This window comes from Esox lucius, chromosome 10 (genome assembly GCF_011004845.1).
Source record: "Esox lucius isolate fEsoLuc1 chromosome 10, fEsoLuc1.pri, whole genome shotgun sequence".
In the NCBI taxonomy this organism is placed as follows: Eukaryota; Metazoa; Chordata; class Actinopteri; order Esociformes; family Esocidae; genus Esox; species Esox lucius.
Window position 1 is genome coordinate 26,032,667 of NC_047578.1, and position 26,052 is coordinate 26,058,718.

General features: G+C 40.5%; 4 protein-coding genes and 1 non-coding gene across 6 annotated transcripts; 3 read left to right on the forward strand and 2 right to left on the reverse strand.

Annotated features, from left to right (window-relative positions):
* Nucleotides 1-992: 992 nt before the first annotated feature.
* On the forward strand, nt 993-5,695 carry rps5 (ribosomal protein S5). The gene is given in 6 exon segments (NM_001304095.1): nt 993-1,039; nt 1,875-1,984; nt 3,848-4,057; nt 4,574-4,702; nt 5,307-5,405; nt 5,584-5,695. Coding segments are annotated over 6 exon segments (618 nt in total). The 5' UTR covers nt 993-1,038; the 3' UTR covers nt 5,653-5,695.
* On the forward strand, nt 5,115-5,240 carry LOC114840084. Its single transcript, XR_003782413.2, has one exon. It is a non-coding gene; the product is annotated as a small nucleolar RNA SNORA3/SNORA45 family (small nucleolar RNA).
* A 41-nt stretch (nt 5,696-5,736) lies between the features above and the next one.
* Nucleotides 5,737-12,422, reverse strand: ddah2 (dimethylarginine dimethylaminohydrolase 2). 2 transcript variants are annotated; one of them, XM_010900459.5, is made up of 6 exons: nt 11,927-12,422; nt 9,969-10,640; nt 9,544-9,720; nt 8,254-8,373; nt 7,768-7,911; nt 5,737-7,289 (listed from the first exon to the last, which is right to left on the reverse strand). In XM_010900459.5, exons 2-6 carry the CDS (start codon nt 10,275-10,277, stop codon nt 7,173-7,175), a joined length of 867 nt encoding a protein of 288 aa, XP_010898761.1. In that variant the 5' UTR covers nt 10,278-10,640; nt 11,927-12,422; the 3' UTR covers nt 5,737-7,172. The 2 variants fall into 2 exon arrangements, with proteins under 2 accessions (XP_010898761.1, XP_019905848.1); XM_020050289.2 differs by lacking the exon at nt 11,927-12,422 and adding an exon at nt 11,634-11,785.
* A 908-nt stretch (nt 12,423-13,330) lies between these two features.
* On the forward strand, nt 13,331-17,744 carry LOC106024495. Its single transcript, XM_034294803.1, has 3 exons — nt 13,331-13,983; nt 14,265-14,384; nt 16,873-17,744. Exons 1-3 carry the CDS (start codon nt 13,920-13,922, stop codon nt 17,082-17,084), a joined length of 396 nt encoding a protein of 131 aa, XP_034150694.1. The 5' UTR covers nt 13,331-13,919; the 3' UTR covers nt 17,085-17,744.
* On the reverse strand, nt 17,536-25,645 carry clic1 (chloride intracellular channel 1). The gene is made up of 7 exons (XM_010900460.4): nt 25,398-25,645; nt 25,029-25,089; nt 23,931-24,040; nt 23,267-23,392; nt 22,695-22,801; nt 20,314-20,495; nt 17,536-19,921 (listed from the first exon to the last, which is right to left on the reverse strand). The coding sequence occupies exons 2-7, from the start codon at nt 25,068-25,070 to the stop codon at nt 19,760-19,762; spliced, it is 729 nt and encodes a 242-aa protein (XP_010898762.2). The 5' UTR covers nt 25,071-25,089; nt 25,398-25,645; the 3' UTR covers nt 17,536-19,759.
* Nucleotides 25,646-26,052: the final 407 nt, after the last annotated feature.

The following is a 26,052-nucleotide window of genomic DNA, read 5'->3' on the forward strand; positions in this document are numbered from 1 at the left end:
TGAACTACAAATAATCCTGCATTAAAAAGTGGGCCAAAATTCAACATCAAAAACACCGTGTTTTAGTTGCAGTCATTGTGCGCAATCAATTATTGAGAGGACAATACATTCCCTTATTAAAATAACCTTGTTTTGGTTGAAAATATAATGTACAGTGGCAAAAATAGTGTTTCTTTTTCAGAAAGATAATGGTTTTGATTTTCTTTCTACAGTTTTTAATAAAGGATTGTCTGAGTTTGAAATGTAAATAGAGGTTAATTTGAAATAATGTCAGAAAGGATTGCTATACCATGATATATTTAAAACATAGTGGAATTATATGTGCATGATTTGTAATATTGTCAGTTTCTTCCCAGGTATTATCTGTGAAATGTATGCTGCATGAGGGAATAGGAGAGTGTCCTTGTGTGTTAAATACTGTTCTTAAACTGTGTATACATGCATTTTTCAGTTTACAATTGCAGCTTATGCTTGAATTCTGAATTACGTTTAAGTAATATAGCAAACACCCAGAACGACCTACAGTAGTGTGTGAATACATTTTGTAACTGGGGTTATTTTCTTCAAATACTTTGAATTTGTCAGAAGGAGAAAATTGACCATTGTGCTTTAGTAATTGTGAATAACACCTAGCGATGGTCTGTATTAGATTAGCCATTGTTACTCGTGTAACTTGGTCAACTCTAATGGAAAATAAATATACATTCCAAATCTGTGCTGCAATCAGTGCTGTTTGGTGTTTAGGAGTAGGATATTTTAATTCAAATAGAAAATGTAGCTCACCAGCAATAATAATTGGAATTCAAAAGAAAGCTGTTGTAAGAATTGTCAAAGGTACACATTCAATTTCAGTTTGTTCCTTTTATAATTTTATGTTTGAGATGAGAACGATAAATATTTCTGGACTACAATTCCATAAAAGCTGTACAAACCGGATATTTGTGCCTCATTTCCGCCTCGCTGGATGTCTTCTTCATGAGGCGCCCTGAATAGGCCCTTTTCCGTCTCTGAGAAGTGTGGTACAGAACGGCTGACACAAGTGAGTTAATAAACGCGTTATTTTACGTCCCCGAGTTGTACAGAAGCGCCCAATATCGAGCCATATTATGTTTTATATTGCATGTTTTCATTTTTTTTTGTCGGTATTAGGGCAACATTATCTTTGTAATCTCCATTTTAAAGAACACATTTTTAATGTTGGCAAATGGTTAGCGTCATGATAGCACGTGCATCCAAACTGTCTAGGTCGCTCCCTCGCGGTACACTTGAGCAAGTGATGTACATGGAGTTTTTCCCTTGGCTGTAACTTGTGATCTTAAATCGATATATGTAATTGTTTTATTTTAGTTTTGGTTTTGGCCAACCCGCGCACATAAGCCGACTTGTTGAGACTTGAGCAGATTTCAGGCTAGTGGGCCTAGCCGTGGTGTGAACGCGTATTAATATATTTTGCCTCTTAATTTTTTTTTTTTGCCCTTTAAGGAATTGTATACAAGTAGCCTGTATTCACTTTTCTGCTGTTAACTTCAGGCGTTAACATATCTCGATAGCCTGTCAACAGTCAATGTGTTACTGTTGACAGTTGTAATAGCTCTCCTTAGTTAGCATGTTAGCCACCTATCCGTGCATGGGTTTGTTACCAATACAACAGCCGTTGAAGGCATTTGCTGATGTAGTTCGTATTAGTCTTATTATCATTATCTTTCTTGACTTTAGGCCTCGATGTGGCTATCCGTTGAATATTGTGTGATAGTTGGCCTGTATTTCTATTAGACTCAAGGTATAAGGACTGGTCATACGTGGTGGAACCTGCTTGATGGTACCACCTTACATTTAAGTTATGTTACCTGACCAAATCTTCTGTTTCTTGTTAGTGACCTCGGAGTCCTGGGAGACTGCCCCAGCAGTGGCTGAAACCCCTGAAATCAAGCTCTTTGGGAAATGGAGCACTGATGATGTCCAGATTAATGACATCTCCCTGCAGGTATGGCATTTTGGTGTTTGAATGAATCTTGGACAATATTTGGGACACTTTCAGTTGTGTAACCAAGGCTGAAGTCATGCTTCAATAAAACTCATTGTTCAGTGGCTTATACTACAAAGCAAGTTCAACATTTTCGTTAGCTGGCTTCACTAACCCTACAACCGTAATCCCGCATAAGCGGTGTCACAAATGGTTATCAATTTGTTAAATCAACCCAGGTTTTCCCAGTCTAGGGACGGGCGCGTTCACACAGGTGTTTCCAACATGGACAGGTTTACCAGGGCCACATATTTCTCAAGAGGAGCAAACAATCATTTTAGAGAAATAGGAAAAATATAAACACAATCCGGGTGGAGGTCAACAGTTGCTGCTGCCAAAAGCAGGAAGGAAATCTGGCAAAAAATTGCTTACTGTAAATGCACAAGTTACAAGGCTTATCAATATCACTGTACCATCATTAAGGCACAACTAGATCTGACTATAATTACATGTACTCCATTAAAGTTACTTAGATGAATTATGGCATGTAAGACAAGTTTTGCCCTTCTTTCAGTTGCAACTCTTGCAGTGTTAGGTGGACTTGGGAGTTAATAAAAAATATAAAAACATAATTCAAACTTGCAACTAAGCCCACTTACCAATCTTAAGGTCAACAAGTATCCTACAAGGCTTTAGTGCTGCAGTCAGTCTCTGTTTTAGGATGACATAGGAGTATGGTGTAGTGATGGCCATTTGAGGCTTCATTACTGTTCTGTCCGCAGGATATTATGCTAGCAGTGCTAACTCAGATTTTCTTTTTGAAAATAAAAGCCATCATTGAAATATATACGGTAATATAGTTAACAATCTAGTCTGTACATTTTATTTTTAATTTCCAATGTTATTCTTGTCTGTTCTTTTTCAGACTATATTGCCTTATTCATTTTAATGATTGCTTTTGTGATAGAGAGAATCTGTGCTGCCAGGGTTATATCCTTCTGTTAAAATAACGCTAATGAAGCCTTGAATGGCCATCGCTAGTATGGTGCACTTACAACAATATGCAACAGTAAATGTCAGGGTCTACATTATTTAGAGATGAAGTAGTAGATGAAGCCCTCTTTAATAGACTCCTTAATAGACTGGGCCTGGGAACGCATGTATCAAGTAGTTCTGTTAGAGTAAGAAACATCTTGTGAATTGCACGGCAGCCTGTTTTTGCTTAGGCTCTTTGCGTCACCCACAGCGTGCACAACTACCTGTAGCAAAAAAACACACCGCTATGCATACAGTCTGTGGAACTGTAAGCAAATGACTTCAACTGTAAGCACATGTTGCACTGGCAACATACTGCTCAAGAGCTGACAGATGGGTGATTCTTTCCACTGAGAATCTACATCTTTCATAAAGAAACTCATCAGAGAAAGCCAACAGGTTTTGTCGGTCTATAAATATTCCTGCTTTTCTAAAAGACCCTCACTATCCACATACTGAGACAATGATGTCACTTTCAATCGAATTGGTTGGTCAGTAGGCAGTGCTTTTGTGTTGATATGTTATCTTGAATATTACCTGCTCCGAAGCATGTTAGGTGTGCAGTGTAAGTTACCATGGCGATGTAACAAGTGAACCACCGTGACACTGACAATCCTGGGTTCAACCTGAAGTTAGCTCGCTATCCCAAAATCCTGCTTCATAGTATAGGCCTCAGGTCTGCTGGAGTGTTTGCAGCTTATTGCCAATTCATTGGCTGTGGTTTCTGGGGACCCAGCCAATTACCAGCTCGGAAACCCAATGAGTTCCGTCAATCCCTGCTAAGATGGTACGTGGTTCTTAAATGTAGGCCATTAACTTACATTGATTATTCTCTTTCAATCATCTCAGGATTACATTGCCGTGAAGGAGAAGTACGCCAAGTACCTGCCACACTCTGGGGGCCGTTATGCCGCCAAGCGTTTCCGTAAGGCCCAGTGCCCCATTGTGGAGCGTCTGACCAACTCCATGATGATGCACGGCCGCAACAACGGCAAGAAGCTGATGACCTGTCGCATTGTTAAGCATGCCTTTGAGATCATCCACCTGCTGACAGGGGAGGTGTGTACCGCCTCATTCTCTGGTGTCGCAGAGTGCATCACAAGTAGCATTGTACTCTAAACATTTTCTCTATTTAGAATTGTGCATTCTAGGCACACTGTGTTATTCTGTGTGTAGTTGTATAGCTTCCCGCCATGATTCTATTTATCCTATGAATTATTTTGATAATCTGTGCACTGCTCACTTTTGAATTCACTATCTAAATCACAGATGTGCCTTACACACCTGTTTTACTCCCCTTGTCTAGTTTATGAGCTTTGAAATTGGGTAGTGAGATGGATTGTCCTATGGGAATGCCTGTCTTAGTATGACAGTGTAATCTAGTTAAGGCTTAAATTGACCCAGTGCTAAGGAAGCAGCGGTGTCTAATCAAACAGGCAGCTTTTTGCCAAAAGGCCAGGAATGCACGTAGTCTTATGTCCATGTTTACTATCCTGTTGCTTGGTTGTCAACACAGTTTTAGACTTAGTCAACCAGCTGTACATAAAGGTCACCGGTCTTCTCTCCCCTCATCAGAACCCCCTGCAGGTGCTGGTTAATGCCATCATCAACAGCGGGCCGCGTGAGGACTCGACCCGTATTGGTCGTGCTGGTACCGTTAGGAGACAGGCTGTTGACGTGTCCCCCCTGCGTCGGGTCAACCAGGTAACATCGTGCTCTCACACTTGTATCCCGCTAATGGTGTTTGGTCACTGGTCCCAAAATCCAAGCTATTTTACAATCAGTTGTTTTAAAGGGGTAAAATGTTTACTGTACTACTAGCATAAAACTAAAAATGACCAGTAGACATCTGCACTTAATGTTTTAAATTGTTTCAATATTTTTGTACAAAATGAATCAGTGACTGGAATTCCCTATTTAAACTGTCTTGCCAGTCTATCAGTTTGCATTGTCTTATTCTACTGATACTCTTTGCAATCCTTCTTACCTGAAACCACCCTGGATTGCTTAGTACTATAGGGTCGTGTTTGGTAAGGGAAGACAAGCAGACAAGTTATTTTTTAGAGACTGGATTCTACAGTGGCCCATTAACAATATTAGATGCTTTTTTTGCTTAAGCGAGGTCACACCTTGACACCCCCCATTGTCTTGGTGTGCTAGAGTGCTCGCAGAGTCAATTTCTTTGCTTATTCATTGACTGTAGTCTTTTGTGGCCCAGCCAATCACCAGCTCAGAGACACATCCTCTGTTTTGAAAATATTTTGTGAATGTCTATTTCTGTCCAACTAATGTTGGTCTCCTGTCTCAGGCCATCTGGCTGCTCTGCACTGGAGCAAGAGAAGCTGCCTTCCGGAACATCAAGACCATCGCTGAGTGCCTCGCCGATGAGCTAATCAATGCAGCCAAGGTGGGCAAATTTAATGTGGTCTCATGCCAATTTTGTTACTGAAGAAAATTGGTTCCTAAAACAAGTATGCAGTTTATTTTTTGGACAAACCTGCCAACTGTTTTAATGCTAGTAGTATACAGGTCAATTTCAGCAGTATGGAACGGTATTGAATATTTGTTGGTTTGTGCTCCCCCAGGGTTCATCTAACTCCTATGCCATCAAGAAGAAGGATGAGTTGGAGAGAGTTGCGAAGTCCAACCGTTAAATGTTTGTTGCTCTCAAAACTTTTAAATAAATTGGAAGAACTTAATTTTGTCTTCATTGTCCAAGGTGAAGGTGGTGCAAAATGTGGCATTGAAACACGGTTTAATAGAAGTTATTCAAATGGTTTCATTACATTTATTGGATAAGTACAAAGTCTAAACATCACAAAAGCTACATTAAAATACTGTACATACCATTTGAACTGATTTGTATTTGTCAACAATACAACTGAATGTCTTGATGTATGCAATTGATTCTAGGAAATATCTGGATGAGTAGAGTATTGTTAGAGGCACAGTAAATGGAAACTGATTTATCAAAGTAAACATCCTACCATATTTTTGGGAAACCTCATTTCAGACATCAGTATGCCTACTGACACTAGCACATGCAGAAATAATTTCAGCTTTTGCATCATTTAAGATTTTGCTGTTAACCAGGCTTTTAAATCAAATAGCTTGAGGTTTTAATATTTGCATAATTGTCATCCAGGTTAATATAAAATTATTTGCATGTAAACACTAAGCTTTGGGTTTTTTTCTTAAGTCTGACAGAACAATCACTGAAGTAATCAAAGTTGTATATTGCCATCTCCTAGTCTGTTTGGTCAGTAATCATTGACACAATGTCACAAGTCAAGGTCATCCAGTTAAGTCTCACCAAATTGACTGTTAAAATTATAGAACCACACAATGTAAATTTCCTCGCTTAAATGTATTTTGTCAGAGTGGATACTATCCATCTCTGTAGTCATACCAGCACCACTTAAATGTTTTTCAGTGTGCAATATAGTTCTCTCAAAGGACAATTCCATTCACATGATCACCTCTTTTCCTAGCTCTACCAAATCCACTGATTAAGGGGTCTTGCTGCTTAAGTTATTTCACCTTGTCTACCTGCTCTTATTGACTTCTTAACAAGGGGTTTTCAAACGTCAGGGACAAGTAGCCATTCTGTTTTTGAACTTGTCCAGGGTTAGCAGACAGGTTTCAACTTAAGACATTTAAACTGGTGTTCTAAACCAGTTAATTTGGAAGGTGGAATTTTTCAGCTGGAAAGAGATGGCTGATCAAAGTGCTTCGTCAAATCAGGGTTGGGCAATTCAAGTCCTGGGGAGCCTGATTGATGACACTACTTAATCCCTTCTAACTCCAATCACTGAACCATTCGGTTCAGACAAATTAGTTTCTATCAGATTTGTTAGAAGACCTGTGGAAATTTGGGAAACCAAACAGGCCCTAAGGACTGCAATTGCCCATCCCTGCCTGTAAATACATGTCTTAGATGGCATACCAGAATATAAAGCATAAAATATCTACACAACGCATATGGCATACCTACAATCCAAATCTAGACCCTATTCATTTTCTTCGCTGTATTTCTGGGAGCTATGTTAGTCTTTAGTCAATAGGGGGTGCAGTTCTGAATATGTACATTCAGTCCCTGAACAAATGGTAGACTGTCCATGTTCATGGCCAGGGAAGGGCGACGTGTGTATTCTACAGGAGACGTTCAGGACATTCAGAAATATGGCTTCCTGTTGATGAGGAGGCAGAATGAGGACAAAGACCCTCCAAGCTTGACAGCCTCACTGCATGATGTAGGGATGAGGGTGTAATCTGTCAGCTTTTGAAATGCCTGGAGAAGAGGAAGACATGAAACAGTTTTGTATTTCATTCTTATTCACGGGCAGAAGCTTTATTCCCCAGCTGGTTGGAATGCTTGTGTGTTGGTAGCCTACTGTCCCACTTAATTCCATTCTGCCTTCCTGGCTGGCTAACCCTGTTCCTGGAGTGCTACAGTCCAGTAGAGTTTTACTCCAACCCCAGTTGTGACTAATATGATTCAGCTTCTCACCCAGCTAATAATTAGAATGAGGTGTGCTAGAGGCAGCCCGCCATTAACAGGTTTGGGCAGACCTGGTGAAACTATGATAACTGTGCACTGGAAAGACAAATCCTGCTAATTATTGGGGATTGATCCTGAGGGATTGCAAAGTTTGGGAAATTACATGAAAAAAGGTTTAAGGATTCCCAGAAGCTGGAAGGAATAAACAGGTAATCCAATCTGAAAAACCCAGAAATGGTCGGTTACATAAAGGTTGCACTTCACTCACAGCGGCACTGTCTGGGCACTCCTCAGTTGGCGGGTGAAGCAGGTAGTCCATTTGGGAAGGGCCCCTGACATAGATACAGTTAGCAGCGGCGCCCTCCGGGACCGTGAGCACTTCGTAGTGGTGGTCCGTCAGCTGCTCCATCATCTACAAACACAGAGGGCAAGGCTAACAATACCAGCAGGGCTAACAATACCAGCAGGGCTAACAATACCAGCAGGGCTAACAATACCAGCAGGGCTAACAATACCAGCAGGGACCACAGTCTGTCAACATTGCATCAAGGTCTCTCCTGGGACATGCTGAATTGGGCAACAGCCATTATTACTGGATGGCACCTAATTAGAGCATAGACACTAGCCTAATCTGGGTTAATGAGCCTAGAAAACAACACCATAAGAGTTTAACACAGCCAAATTAAGCTTGCATTAGGTGACTACTTTGCACTGAAGTCAATCTATTCCCAACAATTCTTTCACACTCACACACCCGGAGGGTCTTTTTGGCCCCATCGCTGTTGCTGATGATGATGGTATCTGGACCTCCCATGGAGCAGATGTTCTTCAGACGAGCTCCGCCACACACCGGCACAGTAGACACAGCAAAGTCCTAAAACGAGGACAGATTGTAATAACATCTGCGTCAACTACAAGATCAGAATTCCCATTGTTTGCTGATAACCTTTTTTCTGTTTGGTCCTGTACTTGCCTGTTAATTCTAGTCAGAGGTATTATATAAATACTATGTAAATATATTGCTATTGATATAATGCTCTTGTAAAACAATATGCAAGTGTAGATGCATGTCATTCCAGGAGTGGTATTGAATCTGGAGGCCAATAAACAAGGGCCAGGTAAAGCCGTGTTATTGCGGCTAGGTGTTCAGGCATGACACACTGACAATGCCTGGGCTTCAAATTTGCTCTGCTTCACCAGGGCTGAATGGGTAGATGTTGGACATGGTTGCTTTATCTCAGTGTGCTCAAATAACTCATTGTGGTGAACTGAATGCTTGCGAACTCAGTTGTAATAGCCCACCACATGTTCGCCAGCATGAACTTCCTAGTGGACAGAACTGTGTGATAAAAAGCAAAAGAGCGTGGCAAGATGTACAATAGAGGACATGTTTTAATCTTCAACTCTCTGCTGTGGAGACAATTGCAATAAGGCGTGGTCATAATTGCAAATTGGACTACTAAATGTGTACGTACATAAATTACAACAAACAGAACTGTGCGGTGCAACGGTCTGGGGTTAGAAACCGGCCCACTGCTCTGTCAGCCAACACTCTTGTCTTCCACCACAAAACAATATCCTACGGAAATAATAAAATAATAAAACAAAACCTATGATTTCTGGTTAAAAACTGTACATAAATTCTCTCCACCCACACATAAGTGATCTTATTAGTGCTCATATATACACGTAATTGCCATGAATCCATAAAGGCTACAGAAAGCCACCAATCATAATGATACTGCTTTGGACCATCCAAAATCTCAGGGGACCTCCTGGTGTTATGAACACCATACCTGACATGCAACTAGCTTATTATATCTAGTCCCACTAGGTTATATCCATCAATCTCTTAATATGAAGAACAAAGGTGGCCTGCTCCTCTCTCCTGCAAAACACGGGCTTCTTCCCAAATTAGCGTTCTCAAAGATCTCACATCATCTTCCTTCTAGGATCCCTTTGGCGAAGGTCTGAAGGTGAGACTTTGGATCATGTCCTGCAGTTTAGTTTGAGCTGGACAAAGGACAACTAGGTGTAATCTCACCCTGAAAGTGTCGGCCAGCACCTCAGCTCCTTGGCGGTTGGTGTGGGAGGAGATGCCTACAAAGAACTCCCTGCCAGTGAAGAGCACGTCGCTACCCTCCAATGTGGCCCCCTCCACAGCCCCCATCTCCACCACTGTGAGGTTGAGCTCCGACATCACCCTCCTCACCGCTTCAGCCTGAGAGGAAAAAGCAGAGACAGGGAGGGAGAGGAAGAGTAGAGAGTCAAACCAAAATGACATTATAAAAAACTGCATTACCAAAAATACAGTACATAAAAGTATTAAAAATCTAACATTTTTTACAGAACAACAGCGTGGTTGCCGAAGTGATTTACAACACAGACAAATGTCATTGAGGGAGGGAAAAGTCAGTCATAAAGAAAATACTATTTAGCGGTTTCTCTGTTGTTGGGGTCAGTGTTCACCTCGCTGCGTCTCTGCTGTTTGAAAGGCCTGGTGATGAGGGCCGTGTCTCCCTGAATCACGGCGACGTCCTCTATCCTCCAGCTCTCCGGAAGTTCCGGGTCTGCCGGGATCTCAATGAGCTGCAGACCCACCTTCTGTCTCAGGGCCCCGGTCAGCACGCCAAACTGACGCTGCGCCTTGGCCAGGTCTGTCGCACATTCCCCGTTTTCCACCTTCTCATTTTTCTCACCATCGACCTTCCCAAAGGTCTCTGGGATGCCGCGCACTACGGCATGGGTAAAGCGGCCATACGGCAACACACTTGCCATGATAGTGTATGTGTGTGTGTGTGTGTGGGAGTACCCCCGGGTTTTGGGATGGTGTCAGTGTTCTGCCACTATAAAAGCAGCACAGTGAAAGTGTATTTAAACAACTAGGCGAGTGGGTGGAAGTAGGCAATAGTTGTCAGGGTATTCCCAACTGTTTAAGAATATGAGCAGTGGTGGCAAGACAAGCTTAGCATTTAAAGGATGTGATGGCGCGAAGCAATTCTACAGGGAGTTTGTCACCCACGCAGGGAAAGACAAGAGAAAGTCTTCCCTTGTCTTTCACTTCAGTGATCAACTACTCAAATCCCCCGAGCATAACTCTAGTCCCAGTGAGTGAATGGGGTTTCAGTCTCTGACTGCTGTCTGAAAGAAAAGAGGGAGGAAAATACATTAGGGCTTCCATTAGAAGCACGGAGCATGTGTGTGAATGTTCGATGACCTCAAAAGATGAATGTTCCCTTGATCAACTGTGTCTGCTCTACTGAACACATCTCTGTCTTTGTAGGTCATTCAGTAAGCTACCCATACTGCATGGACCGTAACATATGGTCTTCAGTTTGCACACATTTTGGGTGATTCCAGAGTTAGCGTTGGCATGAAAAAAGCTGTTTCATGTAAAGGTTCCAGAACCATACCACATGCTATTGGACACTTGTAAAAACAAGTAGCTGATTCAATAATTACTAATGAGGTGGATAAAGGCACTATATTCATTTGAAGTTGGAACTGTGAACCCCACTGAATAAAGATAGCTTGAACTGGAGAATACAAGGGCTGCAGTGTTCTAGGGAAGATTATATGATCACAACGTACCACAACAATGGCCTTGCATTGGCCACCCGTTCTCTGGCTACAGAGACAATCACTTCTTTATAATCATCTTTTTGTGAGTTCTAGTGGCCGTAGTCTTTGAAGCTTGAATTGCTGACTGCTCTCTCTTTCCCTACGTACATGCCGCTTCCTAAATCTGAATTTGAAACAAAACGTTGGTAAACCCCTAAAACATTGATGCAACAAGTTTTGCGGTTTGTGCCCCATTTGCCGTTTATATACTGCTTAAATCTGCTGTAATTGGTGAAACAACACGAATCAGAATAGGTAAATACTAATCATTCACGGCATGATGGGTATTATCAAACAATAACAAAACAATTGTGGGGTAGAATATAGTTTAGTAAAATCTCCATCAAAGGAATCAAAATAAAACTATACTTTAAACTTATTCTAACGCTATCGATTATCCATTGTCAGCCATCTGCAGAGTAAAACTTAAAGCATCTGAAATATTTGGACGCAAGACACGAGCTCATCATGTCCAGTGCCATGTCATTATCCCAAAAATCTAAGTTAACATACCTTATTGTTTTAAAGAAGTGGTATAAACACATATACGTTCCTTTTCTCTGGCTGTTCTTTTCGTGTCGTAGGCCTATGCTGCTGTTTCTACCAATTCCCCAAACCCCATCCCGTTATTCTCTTCATTTTCCTCTCCCCGCTCTCCCTGCGTCCTGTTCACCCTTTCATCCCCTAATTTCCCCTCCCCATCCCCCAGTTGTTCATCCTGTCTAGTCTGGATTCAATCTTCACTCAAGCTAAAAAAAAAATATAAACAAACAGTAGACTAGGGTTATCACAATATACTTGCTTACCTTTTATGAAAGTGCAGACCGAAGAGAATTCAACCACCAGAGTTTAACTTGCAAAAGAGTTTTACTTCTTTCACTTTGAAAAGTAGGCTTAACAACGTATCCCCTTATAAAATGTTGAAATGTTCCCTGTAAAATAACCTTTCCTGCAGAATTCAGAGTCAAACAAATGTATTTAAATTGTCTTCCGAGAGATAAGGATTCATTTTCCCCCTCTATCCATTGTTTGCCACACCCCCGCTCTCTCCCGATTTATATCCGCCCATTTCACATAAACGTGAACAGTCACAATGTACCATGTTATTTTCTGCTATTGCATTGATCAAAGTTTTTACGCCACGATAATGATAAGCTTTTCTCTCTTCACTTTTATTTACAAACGCATTCGTTTTAATTTCTCAACAATGTGCGTGCGAGCGTGTGTTTGTGATTCATTGCTGGCGTTTTCTGTCTTTGTCTGCGGAAAAAAATAATCCTGGCTTTTCTGCAATGTGGGTCATTCAACTGAGCGTTGGGTAGCAAGGAGAATATACGTAATGGATTCACACAGCAGCCTGTCAACGGGTCTGTCACAGACAGTTTAGAACAGGTTTTTAATATACTATCTAAGGTGTGGCTTATTATACTTCAGAGTTTCCCATGACTGAGCACAACGAAAATGACGTGAGATAATTGTCTCTAAATCATTGGTAAACACATTGACCAAGTAAGTGTCAGGTGTGTGTACATTTGTTTGACCTTCACCAATCTGAGTCACACCAACTGTTTATTGCAGTGTTTAAGTCTTGCGACTGGCTATCCTACTGTGATCCAAACTGTCAGAACCGTCCACTGCAGATTTGACTGCGAGTCAAAATAGTTATTTGATGACGCAGGAGACAGGGAGAGCAACAGAGATGGACCAACTCTCTTTCTGTCTCTCTCGCTTTCGCTCACACACACACACATACACACACACACACACACACACACACACACACCAAGGACACGGACAGGATTAACAAACACCATCTGTCAGCCCAACTCCAAATCGCACCAAACATCCCACATCCCATTCAAATACACTAAAGGCGGACCTGTAATCTGCACACCCACTCCAAGATAGACCAACTAGCTTAACCCAGTGACCTCCCATCTCCACCCCAGAATAACCTTTAAACACTAAGCAAACACTACTGAATATACTCCAAATGTTACTTGGTGTAACAACGCCGCTAAACAACATGACAGGATTACAAAATGTACACCAAGTGTGGAGGTGGCTTGATGTGGCAAGCAACGTTCTAATAGTCTCTGGAGTGGGTTTGAAAAAGAGGCGGGCTGTACGCAGTCTGCTTATGGACATGGTGAACAGTTGATCCGGTCTGATCCCACTCCCGTCACAAGACTCCTGTCACTTGACTATCATCCCTGCCTACCTCACGGCACTCATTAGGGAGGAATGGATATGTCCCTTTTCTCTCCTTTTGGCAACTTTTTCCATCTGCTTGTTGGTCTGTGCATCCGCTCTCTTCATTTAATCTCATTATTTATAGCATACATGTCTCAGCAATACATTTCCATGTATAAAATGCATGGTGTTATACGATAGGTTAGTAATGCTTTCTTGCTGTCCTGACGTGACATTGCGGGTATGTCGGACAATGCATTGAATGATGCCATTCCTAATGAAATTAGGAGAGTTCTGGGTGGGGACCCTGGCTCTCAATTTGTATAGTTGGCCAGAATTTAAATAGGACCAGGGAGAGGCAATAAATTGAGGAAACTGACAAATGACCACTTGACTACAATACAGATGACGGCTAGTAACTTTCTGAGAGAAAGTGAGAAATAGCTTAGAGGAAGGGGAGGGTTGAGTTGGATGGAAGGAGACAAGATAAATTAAATGAGACACGTTGCCCATTACCATCTGAGGAGTTGGAAGAAAAGAAAGACTGAAAGTATTAGGTAGGGACATCAACAAAAACAGAAGACGAGTTTCTTATTTTCAACTTCTATGACTTCTAAGATGTCTCACCCACAACTGTTCCTTCTTCTCCTGTGCTGTCTTCCTTTGGCAGGTATGTTGGCAAAGGATGGAGATGATGAAAGTTTAGGAACATAGATCTTAGCTCAGGAATGCTAAAATAGGCAAAATCTTAGTATTTTGTTTAACAGGGACCATTCTCTCTTTTGAGACAACACTTATCCTAATAAGAGGAGACATGTTTAGTGGAAAACCAATACCTCTGATGCTGAGTTTTCTGTCTAGTTCTTAACTTCAGTACCAGGTTGCTCAGTACCTGCTTCAGTAACTCGTTTATACCTAGTCTTATTGAAATGTGTTCTTCGTTTCTCTTAGCACCTCTGTGCTGTTACACTTGTGTGTTTCCTGCCATCTCCCCAATGGACTGCCTGAAGTTTCCTCAGGAGTGTCCGTCTGGACAGCGCTGCCTAGCCAGCACTGCAGTGGGGAAGCTAGGTGAGCTGAGACATTGTGTGTGCACACGTGATTGCACATGTATTAAGATTAAATACATCACCTGTAAATAAGGGTCAACTGAAGTGTTGCTTCTGCTTTATCCAATCTCCTGCAAAGAGAAAAATAGGCCTACATATACAGGGTGGAGATTAGAACAGGCCCTACACCGGGTTCCATTGAGCATTTGTTGTGGGGGGTTGTGTGCTTCATTATTCAGGAAATGGCATTTAGGAAATGGGATTTATGATTTGATGCCAGCTACCCTTTGGTTGCCAGCTCACTTCCTAACAGAAATAACCCACCAAACCTACAGGATCAAGTACAATGAAACCGTACGTAAGAAACCATTTTTTGTTATGCGGTGCAATTGTGTTGTGTCCACTGACATTGTAGTGTTTGGTATGGGTGAGGCTTTATTGGCTGCCTAGCCTTACCTTCCTAATGAGTATTCAGTAAATAATACCACGCAACAGACCAACTGAAAAGGGCAAATGTCACCACTGTTCTCTCATCAAGCCAGTTGTTACCTCCTTAATGACTGTGATGCCATTACAATTAACTCTAAAAATACCCCCGTGCTCTGTGTGTGCTACACAGCAATCTGAAGACATGAAGAAAGGGACTATGTAGAAAACAGACAATACATTTCTTGTTAAAGTCTTTTTGCCAGAGAATTTGTTGGAGAGTTGCAATTACAACGATTTGAATGCATTGTGCTAACCTTTAGAAGTGTAGAGCTGCTCGTCTAGCCAGCAGAGAGACGATCAGTGACTTTGAGTCGGCCAATTTATCCTCTTTCGCAGTTTGATATTGGATTGAAATGGAAATGTCATCCTAAAAGCACTCAGAAATGTGAATAGGTCCTCATGTTACAGTAATTCACTGTCTGTCAGTCTAGCAATATCCCTTTTATCGCTTCATCAATCTGTTTCATTCAGTACAATTTATGTAATTCTAACTACCCGTGTCAACGGACTGCTAGTAATGCTAACTTTTTCTGTGTATTAAACACAGACAGACGTACTGTCTATATATTTCTCATTATGAATTTTGAGGGCACTAGCAGTTCAGGGCTTCCACCATTTTAATATATTCAAATGGGAGGGACTTGTAACTTCATTGGGAACTCCCTCTCAATGATTTGGTTTGACAGGTGATCGTAAAACATCCGTCACATCCTAACTGGAATAGTAAAGTAGGAAAACAACAGTATTTTGCACAGAATAACTGTTAGGGAGGTTTTCCCCCAGTCTTCAACTCCAAGATCTGTTGTGAGTTGTGATTAGTGCCATATATATAATTATGAATGATCTGTTGTGAGTTGTGATTAGTGCCATAGATATAATTATTAATGATCTGTTGTGAGTTGTGATTAGTGCCATAGATATAATTATTAATGATCTGTTGTGAGTTGTGATTAGTGCCATAGATATAATTATGAATGATCTGTTGTGAGTTGTGATTAGTGCCATAGATATAATTATGAATGATCTGTTGTGAGTTGTGATTAGTGCCATAGATATAATTATTAATGATCTGTTGTGAGTTGTGATTAGTGCCATAGATATAATTATGAATGATCTGTTGGGAGTTGTGATTAGTGCCATAGATATAATTATGAATGATCTGTTGTGAGTTGTGATTAGTGCCATAGATATAATTATTAATGATCTGTTGGGAGTTGTGATTAGTGCCATAGATATAATTATGAATGCTGAAATTGGGAAAGGATAAAAAAAAGAGGGATAAGAATTGAGTGAAAATAAGATGCTTTGTGAGGACATGTCCATGTTACAATATTGGTACAATATTCCCCCAGCTATCCGCGGTTCCACATTCGCAAACTCAAGTATCAGCAGAAATTTTTCAAGAAGTCAGAAATTCTAAAAACGTGCCATCGAAGCGTCGATTATATAGCGTATTATATTTTATTTACATTATTCACAATATATTTACAATATTATCGTGCAATAAGACCATGGAAAGGGTAATGGGGCATTTTGTGTAGGGTAACTGGGGTAATGGGGCATGTTGTGTGGGGTAACTGGGGTAATGGGGCATGTTGTGTAGGGTAACTGGGGTAATGGGGCATGTTGTGTAGGGTAACTGGGGTAATGGGGCATGTTGTGTAGGGCAACTGGGGTAATGGGGCATGTTGTGTAGGGTAACTGGGTGTTAGGGAGTGATTTTTTAAGGGTGTGTCACTTATCTGTGATTTTCCACATCCGCAAGGTTTCGCAGAACCGATCCCTCGCAGATACAGGGGATGTTCTGTACTTAACTTGCCTGGATAAATAATGGTTTAAACATGGCCAGTTCTATGCATACCCATCAATAAGCGATCCCTTATGGCCCCCGACCACAAGGGAGCCCTCCACTGCTAGGGGAGAGAGGCCCCCAAATCAATTTGCTTAGGGCCCTCAGGAGGCTAGAACTGGCACTGGATTTAAAAAATACTTTTCAAGTGACTCTTTTCTACCTTCTGCAGGTTCCCTGCATCTGGTCCTGTATGAGAAGAGCTGTGCCATTCCTTCCCAATGTGGTTTGTCTGGGGAGAAACATGCTGCGGGCCTGAACTTCACCTACCAGAATGAGTGCTGTGACACAGACCTTTGCAATGGGGCTATAGCACGCGCTGCCCCCATCTGGAGAGGAGGTGCAATGTGCATCCTGCTTATTTTCACTTTCACATTGGGCTGATATTCAGATTTCATTCATTTTAAATGTAAATTCCTTATCATGCAGTGACAAAGAAAGCTCAACATGACATGGTGTGAATCCCACTAACCAAAACATTTTATTATTTAAAGTGTGAACTATTATGGGTGCCTGGTTTACATTTACAAAACACAATACATACACTCATACAGACACACACAGCACCAAGGAAACACCCAAGATGCAAAGGAGAAGTCAAGTTGGCCTGAGGGAAGAAATGAGTCATGTGTCTGTTGAGACATGTCACACTGTTTTAAGGGCAATAAAACCAGTGAGAAAAACACATCGATCCAATCCATAACACATTTATTCAAAAAAAACTTTCATTAAAACATAACCATGGCTTTTTTAATATTTTGACCTTTCTATGGTGCTAAAATAATCATATTTAAAGTACTGGCCACAGTTAATGAACAAATTAAACAATAACAAATTGTGTTTGAGTCTTCTTTAATGGAATTAACAAATAAAATACATTTTCGTCACATACTATGTTTGGTTTCTGAATTTTGTCGATTCAATGTCCTTAACCATGTCTAGATTAAATGCAACTACGTCCGACTAAAATGGAAGGTGAACTAAAGGGCAAAAATTTGTGGAGAAAAAAAATACACCAAATAAAATCAATCAAACAAATTAAAACAAGAAAAGAGATCTTATTGGAGGAAGGGATCAAGATGGTAAATCTGTAATAAAAAGGTGATTCATTGAAGGAGTAGGTAAATATAACATTACAGAAAAATTAGAGGAATGTAATAAGTCACTGAAGTCATTGCTAATCTTATAGTAAGAGTAAAAATAACTAACATCTCAATAAAGGTACATACTAAAACACTACAGGCAGCTTTGAAATTAAGAATTGGTCCCTTTCGATAAATTGCCGAGTAAGCAGATTATATATTTTCCTGTAAGAGTTGGTTCATAGAAACTAAATACAATTAATAACATAAGGATTCAGTCACGTACAAAATATTTATGTATGGATTTTCTTAACTATGAGCCGTAGAAATACAGACACTCCCATGGGTTGAGGAAACCAATGTATAAAATAATTGACTTAATGAACTTAGTCAACTCCGAAGCTTAATAGGATGCAAATGACATCCATATTTTTGTAATTTTCAAACAAAGGAATTGCACTTGGGTGATACACTCTTAAAGAAAACTTGGACGATATACAAAATATATAGGTTCTGTTTAAGTTATTGAGTTTCCACCATATATCTGTCAAAGTTGGTTATAATGTTCTTCAACTGAAAAGGCGCAAATATTTCCAGTTCTTTCCACTGGATTTCAAGTCACTTTATAATGAAAGACCTCTTCAAATTGTGCACTACAAAGCACAGGACGGTATTAGGTTCAAAGTAGTTGTGGATTTACACTCAGCTCAACACACAAGTATAAACATGAATTTGGGCTACTAAAGATTCAAGGTATTGTCTTTTTGGATTGAGTGTCAATAACAACATCAATAGAACATGCGCACAATCTTCTTTCCTTGAATTCTTCATTTTCAATAACATTGAATGTACAACACACAATTTTTATAAACGTGATTTTTATGGTTTAGTCATACGAGGAGAGGAATTGTATGCAAAGCTTCATTAAAGCCTGTATTTTTCCCTTTGATTTATAGTGAAACTTAACCTGTTTGGTGCCTCAAGGTCACAAAGTCAAGTGCTTCTTTAATTAGATACATTTCCCACAAGGCAGCAACAATAGCCACATTATTTTGCCTGGAATAACTGCCCTGCAATATAAATTTCTCACAGTATTTTCTTTTTTATAGTAGCAAAAATCTCCTTCACTTTCAGTGTGGGCATGGAGGTCAATTAGTCTAATACTAGCAAAAGATAATCTTGATAAGCGTTTCAAAGCTCTACAGGGAAGATGAAGGGGAAGCTGAGGTCTGTTGAAATCATTTCCTGAGCAAGAATCTGCACAGTACTGAGAAACCGCTCCATATTGTGCCCTTATGTACAACCAACTTAAGCTCATCCTTTCATTAACGGTCAACATGCATACAACAAAACTGCCTCTGCATCAGTTTTGAGATGAACTAGTTTTGACTGACCACTTGTTACACCCTCATAGAGGTGTTTAGCCTTAAAAGAACACTGTAAAATAAAATCTGTAATCGTGTACGAGAGACACACCCATAACAGACCTCTCCTTCTTATGCTGGTTGCAGTTAAACTGGTTCAGGTTACTTGGGTACATTTTTGACAGCAGCTTTTTAACTGCTGTGAGACAGAAACTAATACAGGACAATGTGGAAATGAAAGCAGTGCAGAATGAACAGACAACTACAGTTTCAGGTGGATGCTACCCCATCTAGCCTACTTCTTAAAACAGTGTAAAGATTGAATGTGACAAAAAATTTTACCTATATACTATAAATCTCAGAGTGTCTCAAACTCTTACACAGCCAATGAAAGGTTTCCAACTCGATCTTACAGTAACACTTATTTCCTATTCTCAACCAAGTTTGTTGGAATGGTGTTTTTGTGTGTGTCTGGGCAAACGCACAAACGTGTGGTGATTACATTAGTGTACGTGTAGGCAAACACTTGTACAATGTGTGTGTAGGTGAGTGTGTGTTTACGGTGTCTGTGTAGGTGTGTATGAGTGTCTGTAAGTTATGGACTCTGACGCTCCTACTTAAGAGCTTTAGCCACAGCGGAGTAGGCAATGTGGATCTCCGTGTCTTTGGGGCAGGTAGAGGAAAACTCCTCACGGGCGTATGCAGCGTCCAGGTACCGCCACAGATTGGAGAGAGACTTAGGGATGGAGAAAGACCGGTACTGCAGACACACCACCTAAAGTTTGGAAAGAGAGGCAAAGAAAGACACAAAGCAAAAATGGGAGAAAAGGAAATAAAGGAAAAAGACAGTAAGAAAGGGAGGACTTCTATAATTCAGGCTGCTACTTTCATCAATTGTCAGATGTAACCACATTTTCATCAAATGTCAAACAAGAGTAAAAGTAGACAAAAGTATGATAGCAAAAGGGAATGGTTGTTGTATTTTCATTAATCCGATGGTGTGAACAAAGCATGTGGTGGTGGTAAACACTGCTGGAGATATCAATATGTATTATTTTTTGCTTTGCAGTGAGATAAAAAACTAAGTGGTCCATCCCCCGGAATGAATATGGATTTGTCAGTAGAACACAAACAAGGCCAAATGCAGGGCTGAAAACAAAGGAGTACCTTGACAATGTTCAGCTTGGGCAACAAGTTGCAGTCAGCCAAAGTGAGGTCCTGCCCATCCAGGAAGGGACGGGAGGAGGAAGTGACGTCATCAGCACTATTCTCGTCAACTTCGTCAGGCAGTGGGGAGCCGAGGTAGTCGTCTAGCTTCTTCAAGGCCTTGAGCAGGCCTTTCTCTAGGTCTGACAACACAGAGGACGCGCAAAATATAACACTTGACCATGATGCTCTCAGATGCAGTAATCTAAAGCTCCTTTGGGGAAATTACTCCATGGGGCTCCTCTGTGATTATATTAAAACAAGCCTCTGAATATCAGAATTGAAAGTGTTGCACCAGGAAATCATGTACAACACCCAGGAAAGGAATTCATAAGAATAGAATTAGTTATATATATATATATACACATACAGTCCCCTCCAGAAGTATTGGAACGGCAAGGCAAATTCCTTTGTTTTTGTTGTTCACTGAAGGCATTTGGGTTTAAGATCAGAAGATGAGTATGAGTTCCGGATTTCAGCTTTTATTTCCTGGTATTCACATCTAGATGTGTTAAACAACTTAGGACATATTACCGTTTGTATTAGACCACAGCATTTGTAGGTGAGCAAAAGTATTGGAACAAATAATCTTAAAGTAAATAACATTTAATATTTGTTGGCATAACCATAGCTTGCAATAACTGCCTCAAGCCTGCAACCCATCGACATCAACAAACTGTTGCATTCTTCATTTGTGATGCTATTCCAGGCTTTTACCACAGCTTCTTTCAGTTCTTGTTTGTTTCAGGGTGTTTCTCCCTCCAGTCTCCTCTTAAGGAGGTGAAATACATGCTCTACTGGGTTAAGGTCAGGTGATTGACTTGGCCAGTCTAAAACCTTCCACTTTTTCCCCCTGATGAAGTCCTTTGTTTTGTTGGAGGTGTGCTTTGGGTCATTGTCCTGCATGATAAACTTCCTCCTGATTAGTTTCAATGCATTTCTACGTAAATTGGCAGACAAAATGTTTCTGTACACTTCTGAATTAATTCTGCTGCTACCATCATCATTTGCATCATCAATAAATATTAATGAGCCTGTTCCAGAAGCAGCCATGCCCAAGCCATGACATTACCTCCACCATGCTTCACAAATGAGCATGTATGCTTTGGATCACAAGCAGTTCCTTTCTTTCTCCAAACTTTGGCCTTTCCATCACATTGGTAGAGATTAATCTTGGTCTCATCAGTCCATAAGATTGTGTTCCAGAACTTTTGCGGCTCATCTCTGTACCTTCCAATTCTTACTGCTGATGAGTGGTGTGGCCTCTATATTTCTGCTCTCTGGGTCTTCTTCGAACAGTGGATTGTGATACCTCCACCCCTGTCACTTACTGATGTTTTGGGGGTTTTCTTCACAGCTCTCACAATATTTCTGTCATCAACTACTGTTGTTTTCCTTGGCCGACCTGTTCCATGTCTGTTGCTCAGTACACCAGTAGATTCTTTCTTTTTCAGGACATTCCATATTGTTGTGCTTGCTATGCCCAATGTTTGCCCAATGGCTCTGGTCGATTTTCCTTCTTTTCTCAGCATGACAATGGCTTGCTTTTCTCCCATAGAGAGCTCTCTGGACTTCATGTTGGTTTATCCTCTTTAACAAGAAATGCAGTCTTTATAGGTTTAAACCAAGGATGAAAACATAGACTAGTCATGCAGAGCTATTTAATGTTTGAACAATCAACCTAAAAGGCAACACCTGGGCAGCAAGAAACATCTGTCAGTCACATGTTCCAATACTTTTGCTCACTTGAAAAATGGGTGGGTTTGAACAAAGGGTGATATGTCCTGAGTTGTTTAACACATCTAGATGTGAATACCAGGAAATAAAAGCTGAAATTCTGAACTCTTGTCTCATACTCATCTTTTGATCTTAAAACCAAATGTCTTCAGTGAACAACAAAAACAAAGGAATTTGCCTTACCGTTCCAATATTTTAGGAGGGGACTGTATATTGATGCTTCCATAACTACAACATTATCTGAATAGCAAAACATGAAAACAGAATGTAAAGTACTTGTGGCACAGTGGTAAATTGTTTAAACTGAGTCATCTAAAATCGAATTTTGACTTTGTGAAAAAGGCTTACAGTAGCAGAGTAGCCTATACTTTTCACTGTCCTTCTGAATAAGCTAAAAAGAACATGAGAGAATAGGGCAACCTGTTCCGAAGTGACAGAAGTTCTCAGAGCATAATGCCATTAACAAAGACACACCCTGCAGGTTTTTGGCAGAGACAGCTTGTGGGAGCTTCTTGTAGTTGCTTGAAACATGCAGTGTTATGGTAAATAAAGGGGTAGGCTCAAATCAAGGCATCCTGTTCATACAATCCATCATTGTCACTCACTGTCATTGAGTTGGGGGTTGGAGTTCTTGATGTAAGCTGAGAACTTGGAGAACACATCCACGCCGGCTGTGTTCGACTCAGGGTTCCTGGCAGCAAGACGGGGGTATCTGTGGGGGTCGGGAGGTTGCATAAAAGGTTTGGCATCTAGCAGACCTTCGTGTATTTTAGTTACTGAGCTATCATGAAAGGCATGGTTTAAGTGGGGGTGGGCACCAATATTGATAACGGCATTTCTGCTGCAGCACTTGAGGGACTTCAGTGGTACAGCTAGCTAGTTTGTTTTCTCCAGTTCAGCTCCAATTAGCCAACAACTGGTTGCTTTTGTCCAGGCAGATTAAGAGATCTTTGGTGGCCACAATGTTACAGTAAAAGACACAACATGATTGATCTTTTTGTTCATACCTACAATTTTAGAAAGTATAACATCATATCAACATCAAGGTTCAAAATGAATAATGATACAAACTTTCCATATTACTGCCCATACCTACCTGGATGTATATAAAATGTACATTAATGCCTGTATGATTTGACAATGGATAAAGCAATACAAGAATGGAAGGACTGATTACTTTGGAGGGGCAAGGTTCTCCTCCAGGAACTCTTCGATCTTGTTGGTGTCGGTTTTCACCTCTGTACCGTACAGCAGGAAGGGAGGCTGAGCACCAGGGGCTAGGTCCTTCAGGATGTCTGGTTTCCTACAGCGAGACAAACACAACAGAGCCTGAGTGAGGGAAACTATGACTGCATTAGAGGGAGTAAGTAGGTAGGAGGTCGTGTGATATGACCTTGTGTGAATGGCACGAAAATTCATATTTGTGACTTTGGAATGTGTGCATTAACTGCAAGTCACTCTGGATTGGTGTGTCAGCTAAATCAATGGGTCTCAAACCTTTCCCGGGGACCCACAGACATTTCACCATTTAGCTGTAGCCTTGAACTACCTCACTTGAATCAATCAGTCCACGGGTTGATAATTAGCAGACAAGTCAATTCAAATGTGCCAATTTGTCAAACAGACGCTATGATCTGGTGTTGTCCAGGACAGGTTTGAAAAACACTACTGAATTACAGAAATGTAAATGTAAATCAGTGGATGAAAGTCGCAGATAGAAATGCAATGGTTTGTCAATGTGAAAAAGTATTGTATGCCATAAAGTATTGTATGCCATCAAATAACGCAAATGTAAGCCATCAAATATAGACTGACATGCATTAGACATGCATTAGACATACCTCTTCATGTCCACAGTGGTGACATTGAATGTGACACCCTTTAACCACAGCACCATGAAGAGGCGCTGGGAGAACGGACAGTTGCCAATGCTCTGGCCATCACTGCCTGCCTAGATTAGAATAGGTCTCATATTAGTATAATTCATCCACATCCACACATTCCCAGCAAACAGGGGACCACTTCTTGTCTGGTAATGTCTTAACAATGAATTTTCGTTTCCAGGTTTGTAGCTTCCCATGAGTCAATAGGGTATATCCTAGGTTTTTGGATTAATACAAAACATTAATGTAAGTAATACCGTAATTGAATACAATAGCCAATTATTTTTCTAATTGCTACTAGCTTAGATATAAACTATAAGGAGAGTGAAAATGGAATTGACGATGTGATGTCAGTAGTATTCTTATAGAATACTTTTGTTCCTCAATGCACAACGCAATGAGTCAAGAGTACAGCCTGTGGGTCTCGTAACTCTGAATGGCAGGGAAATGTAAAGGAAGGCTATATTATAAACTGCAACCGCAAGTTTTAGAAAATGAGTCTAGATACATTCATACAAAGAAATCATTACATGGTACTGAAGTAAAAAAAAAAAGTTAGGCTTAACTATGTTTATATTGGATGTAGCTATTCCTCTGAATAACCACACCTCCCCCGGTCTTGCCGCGCACTCATAGGCTGGAGTCACGCATTGTCTTAATGGGCATTTATTTTATAAGATTAGGAAAATGTGGCCTTTCAAGTGATTAACAAAAATGTAGTTAAACAGCATTCAACGTTAATAGCTAACGTACTACTATACTAACTCCATGCTATAAAAGCCCAAACTCTATCTAACCGGATCCATTCGGTGTTTAAATAAATTTCACAGCGATCAGTGTTAATATATTACTACTTCAATCACTGGTATGTAATCTTGTTTCATAAACGCCAGGGACAAGCCTACTGATAATAACAGTAATACGTTAACGCTTCGCCTAATGTGGATTATTTTAGTGTCTACCATTTTGGTAGCCAACTGAATAGTGCATTGTTTACAAAGTTACTCGTTCAAGATACGATTCATGTCTGAAGATTAAATTGGTGATTAGGCCTACCTTCACAAAAAGTTCAACTTGAGGTCGATTTTCCTCACTCATCTTTGTGTTATCTCTGGAACTGGAGGAACAATGTGACACAGGTCAGTTACGTTTTTAGTCAAGTAACGATTTTCCTATTAAATCAATGTGCGGTGTTATACAAATGTTTAAGATATTAATTTCAATAAAACAGCTTGGTCCTATCATTCATAGCTTCTTCCGCTATGGTCAAGCAGTCAAGCATTTTGTGTAGTTTATAACCTACAAACAAGCATCAGAAAAATAGGTATACTAAACCGTTATGACATAAAAACCTTCCGCGCAAGTTTGGCAAGTAACAATGTATGCTTTTATGAAACAATTGTAACAAATTAATGTTGCCCTTACCTCGCGCACGTCCTGTGGAACTTGCTGTAAACGCCTTGTCGGTTTCCCCCTCCCTCTGTGTGTCTGTCGCTTGCTACACACTCAATCCTCCATTTCCTGATGGCAGAAAGGCCCCATACACGCCAACACAACACCCAGACCGAGCTACAAGTGATGATGAGACCTCCGTTGTAAACCGCCAGTATCGAATAGCGGGGATTAGAAAACCACAGATTGTGTAGGCTACATGAAAGATGATGGGGCAAGCACTGCTAGAAAACGATGGGATGAGTATGCCGAGAATTTGCCTAGGTCATATGTAGTGGTACGAAATTAGTACAGTATCCTTCAGCACATCAGCCTAATGGGAGCAGATAGTATGTAAATATAGATTGTCAGCTGAGCCACGTACTCTTGCGTCAGTAATAAGCTTAAATAAACAGACCTGTGACGGTGCGTGACACCTTGAATGTGTTCTGGTGTATTCCTTTACTTAAATGTGACATACGAAGTATGCTTCTTATATTTACAAAAGTACTAATTAAAGTTCCTGGAATATTGCAAAATTATTGTAAAATTATAATTACATGTTTTGTGTTTTTAACACTCTGCACCCTAACAGGGCGTTGAAAGCAAAAGTTGCAAAACATGGGGTGTTAGAATGTGCAGATCTGCC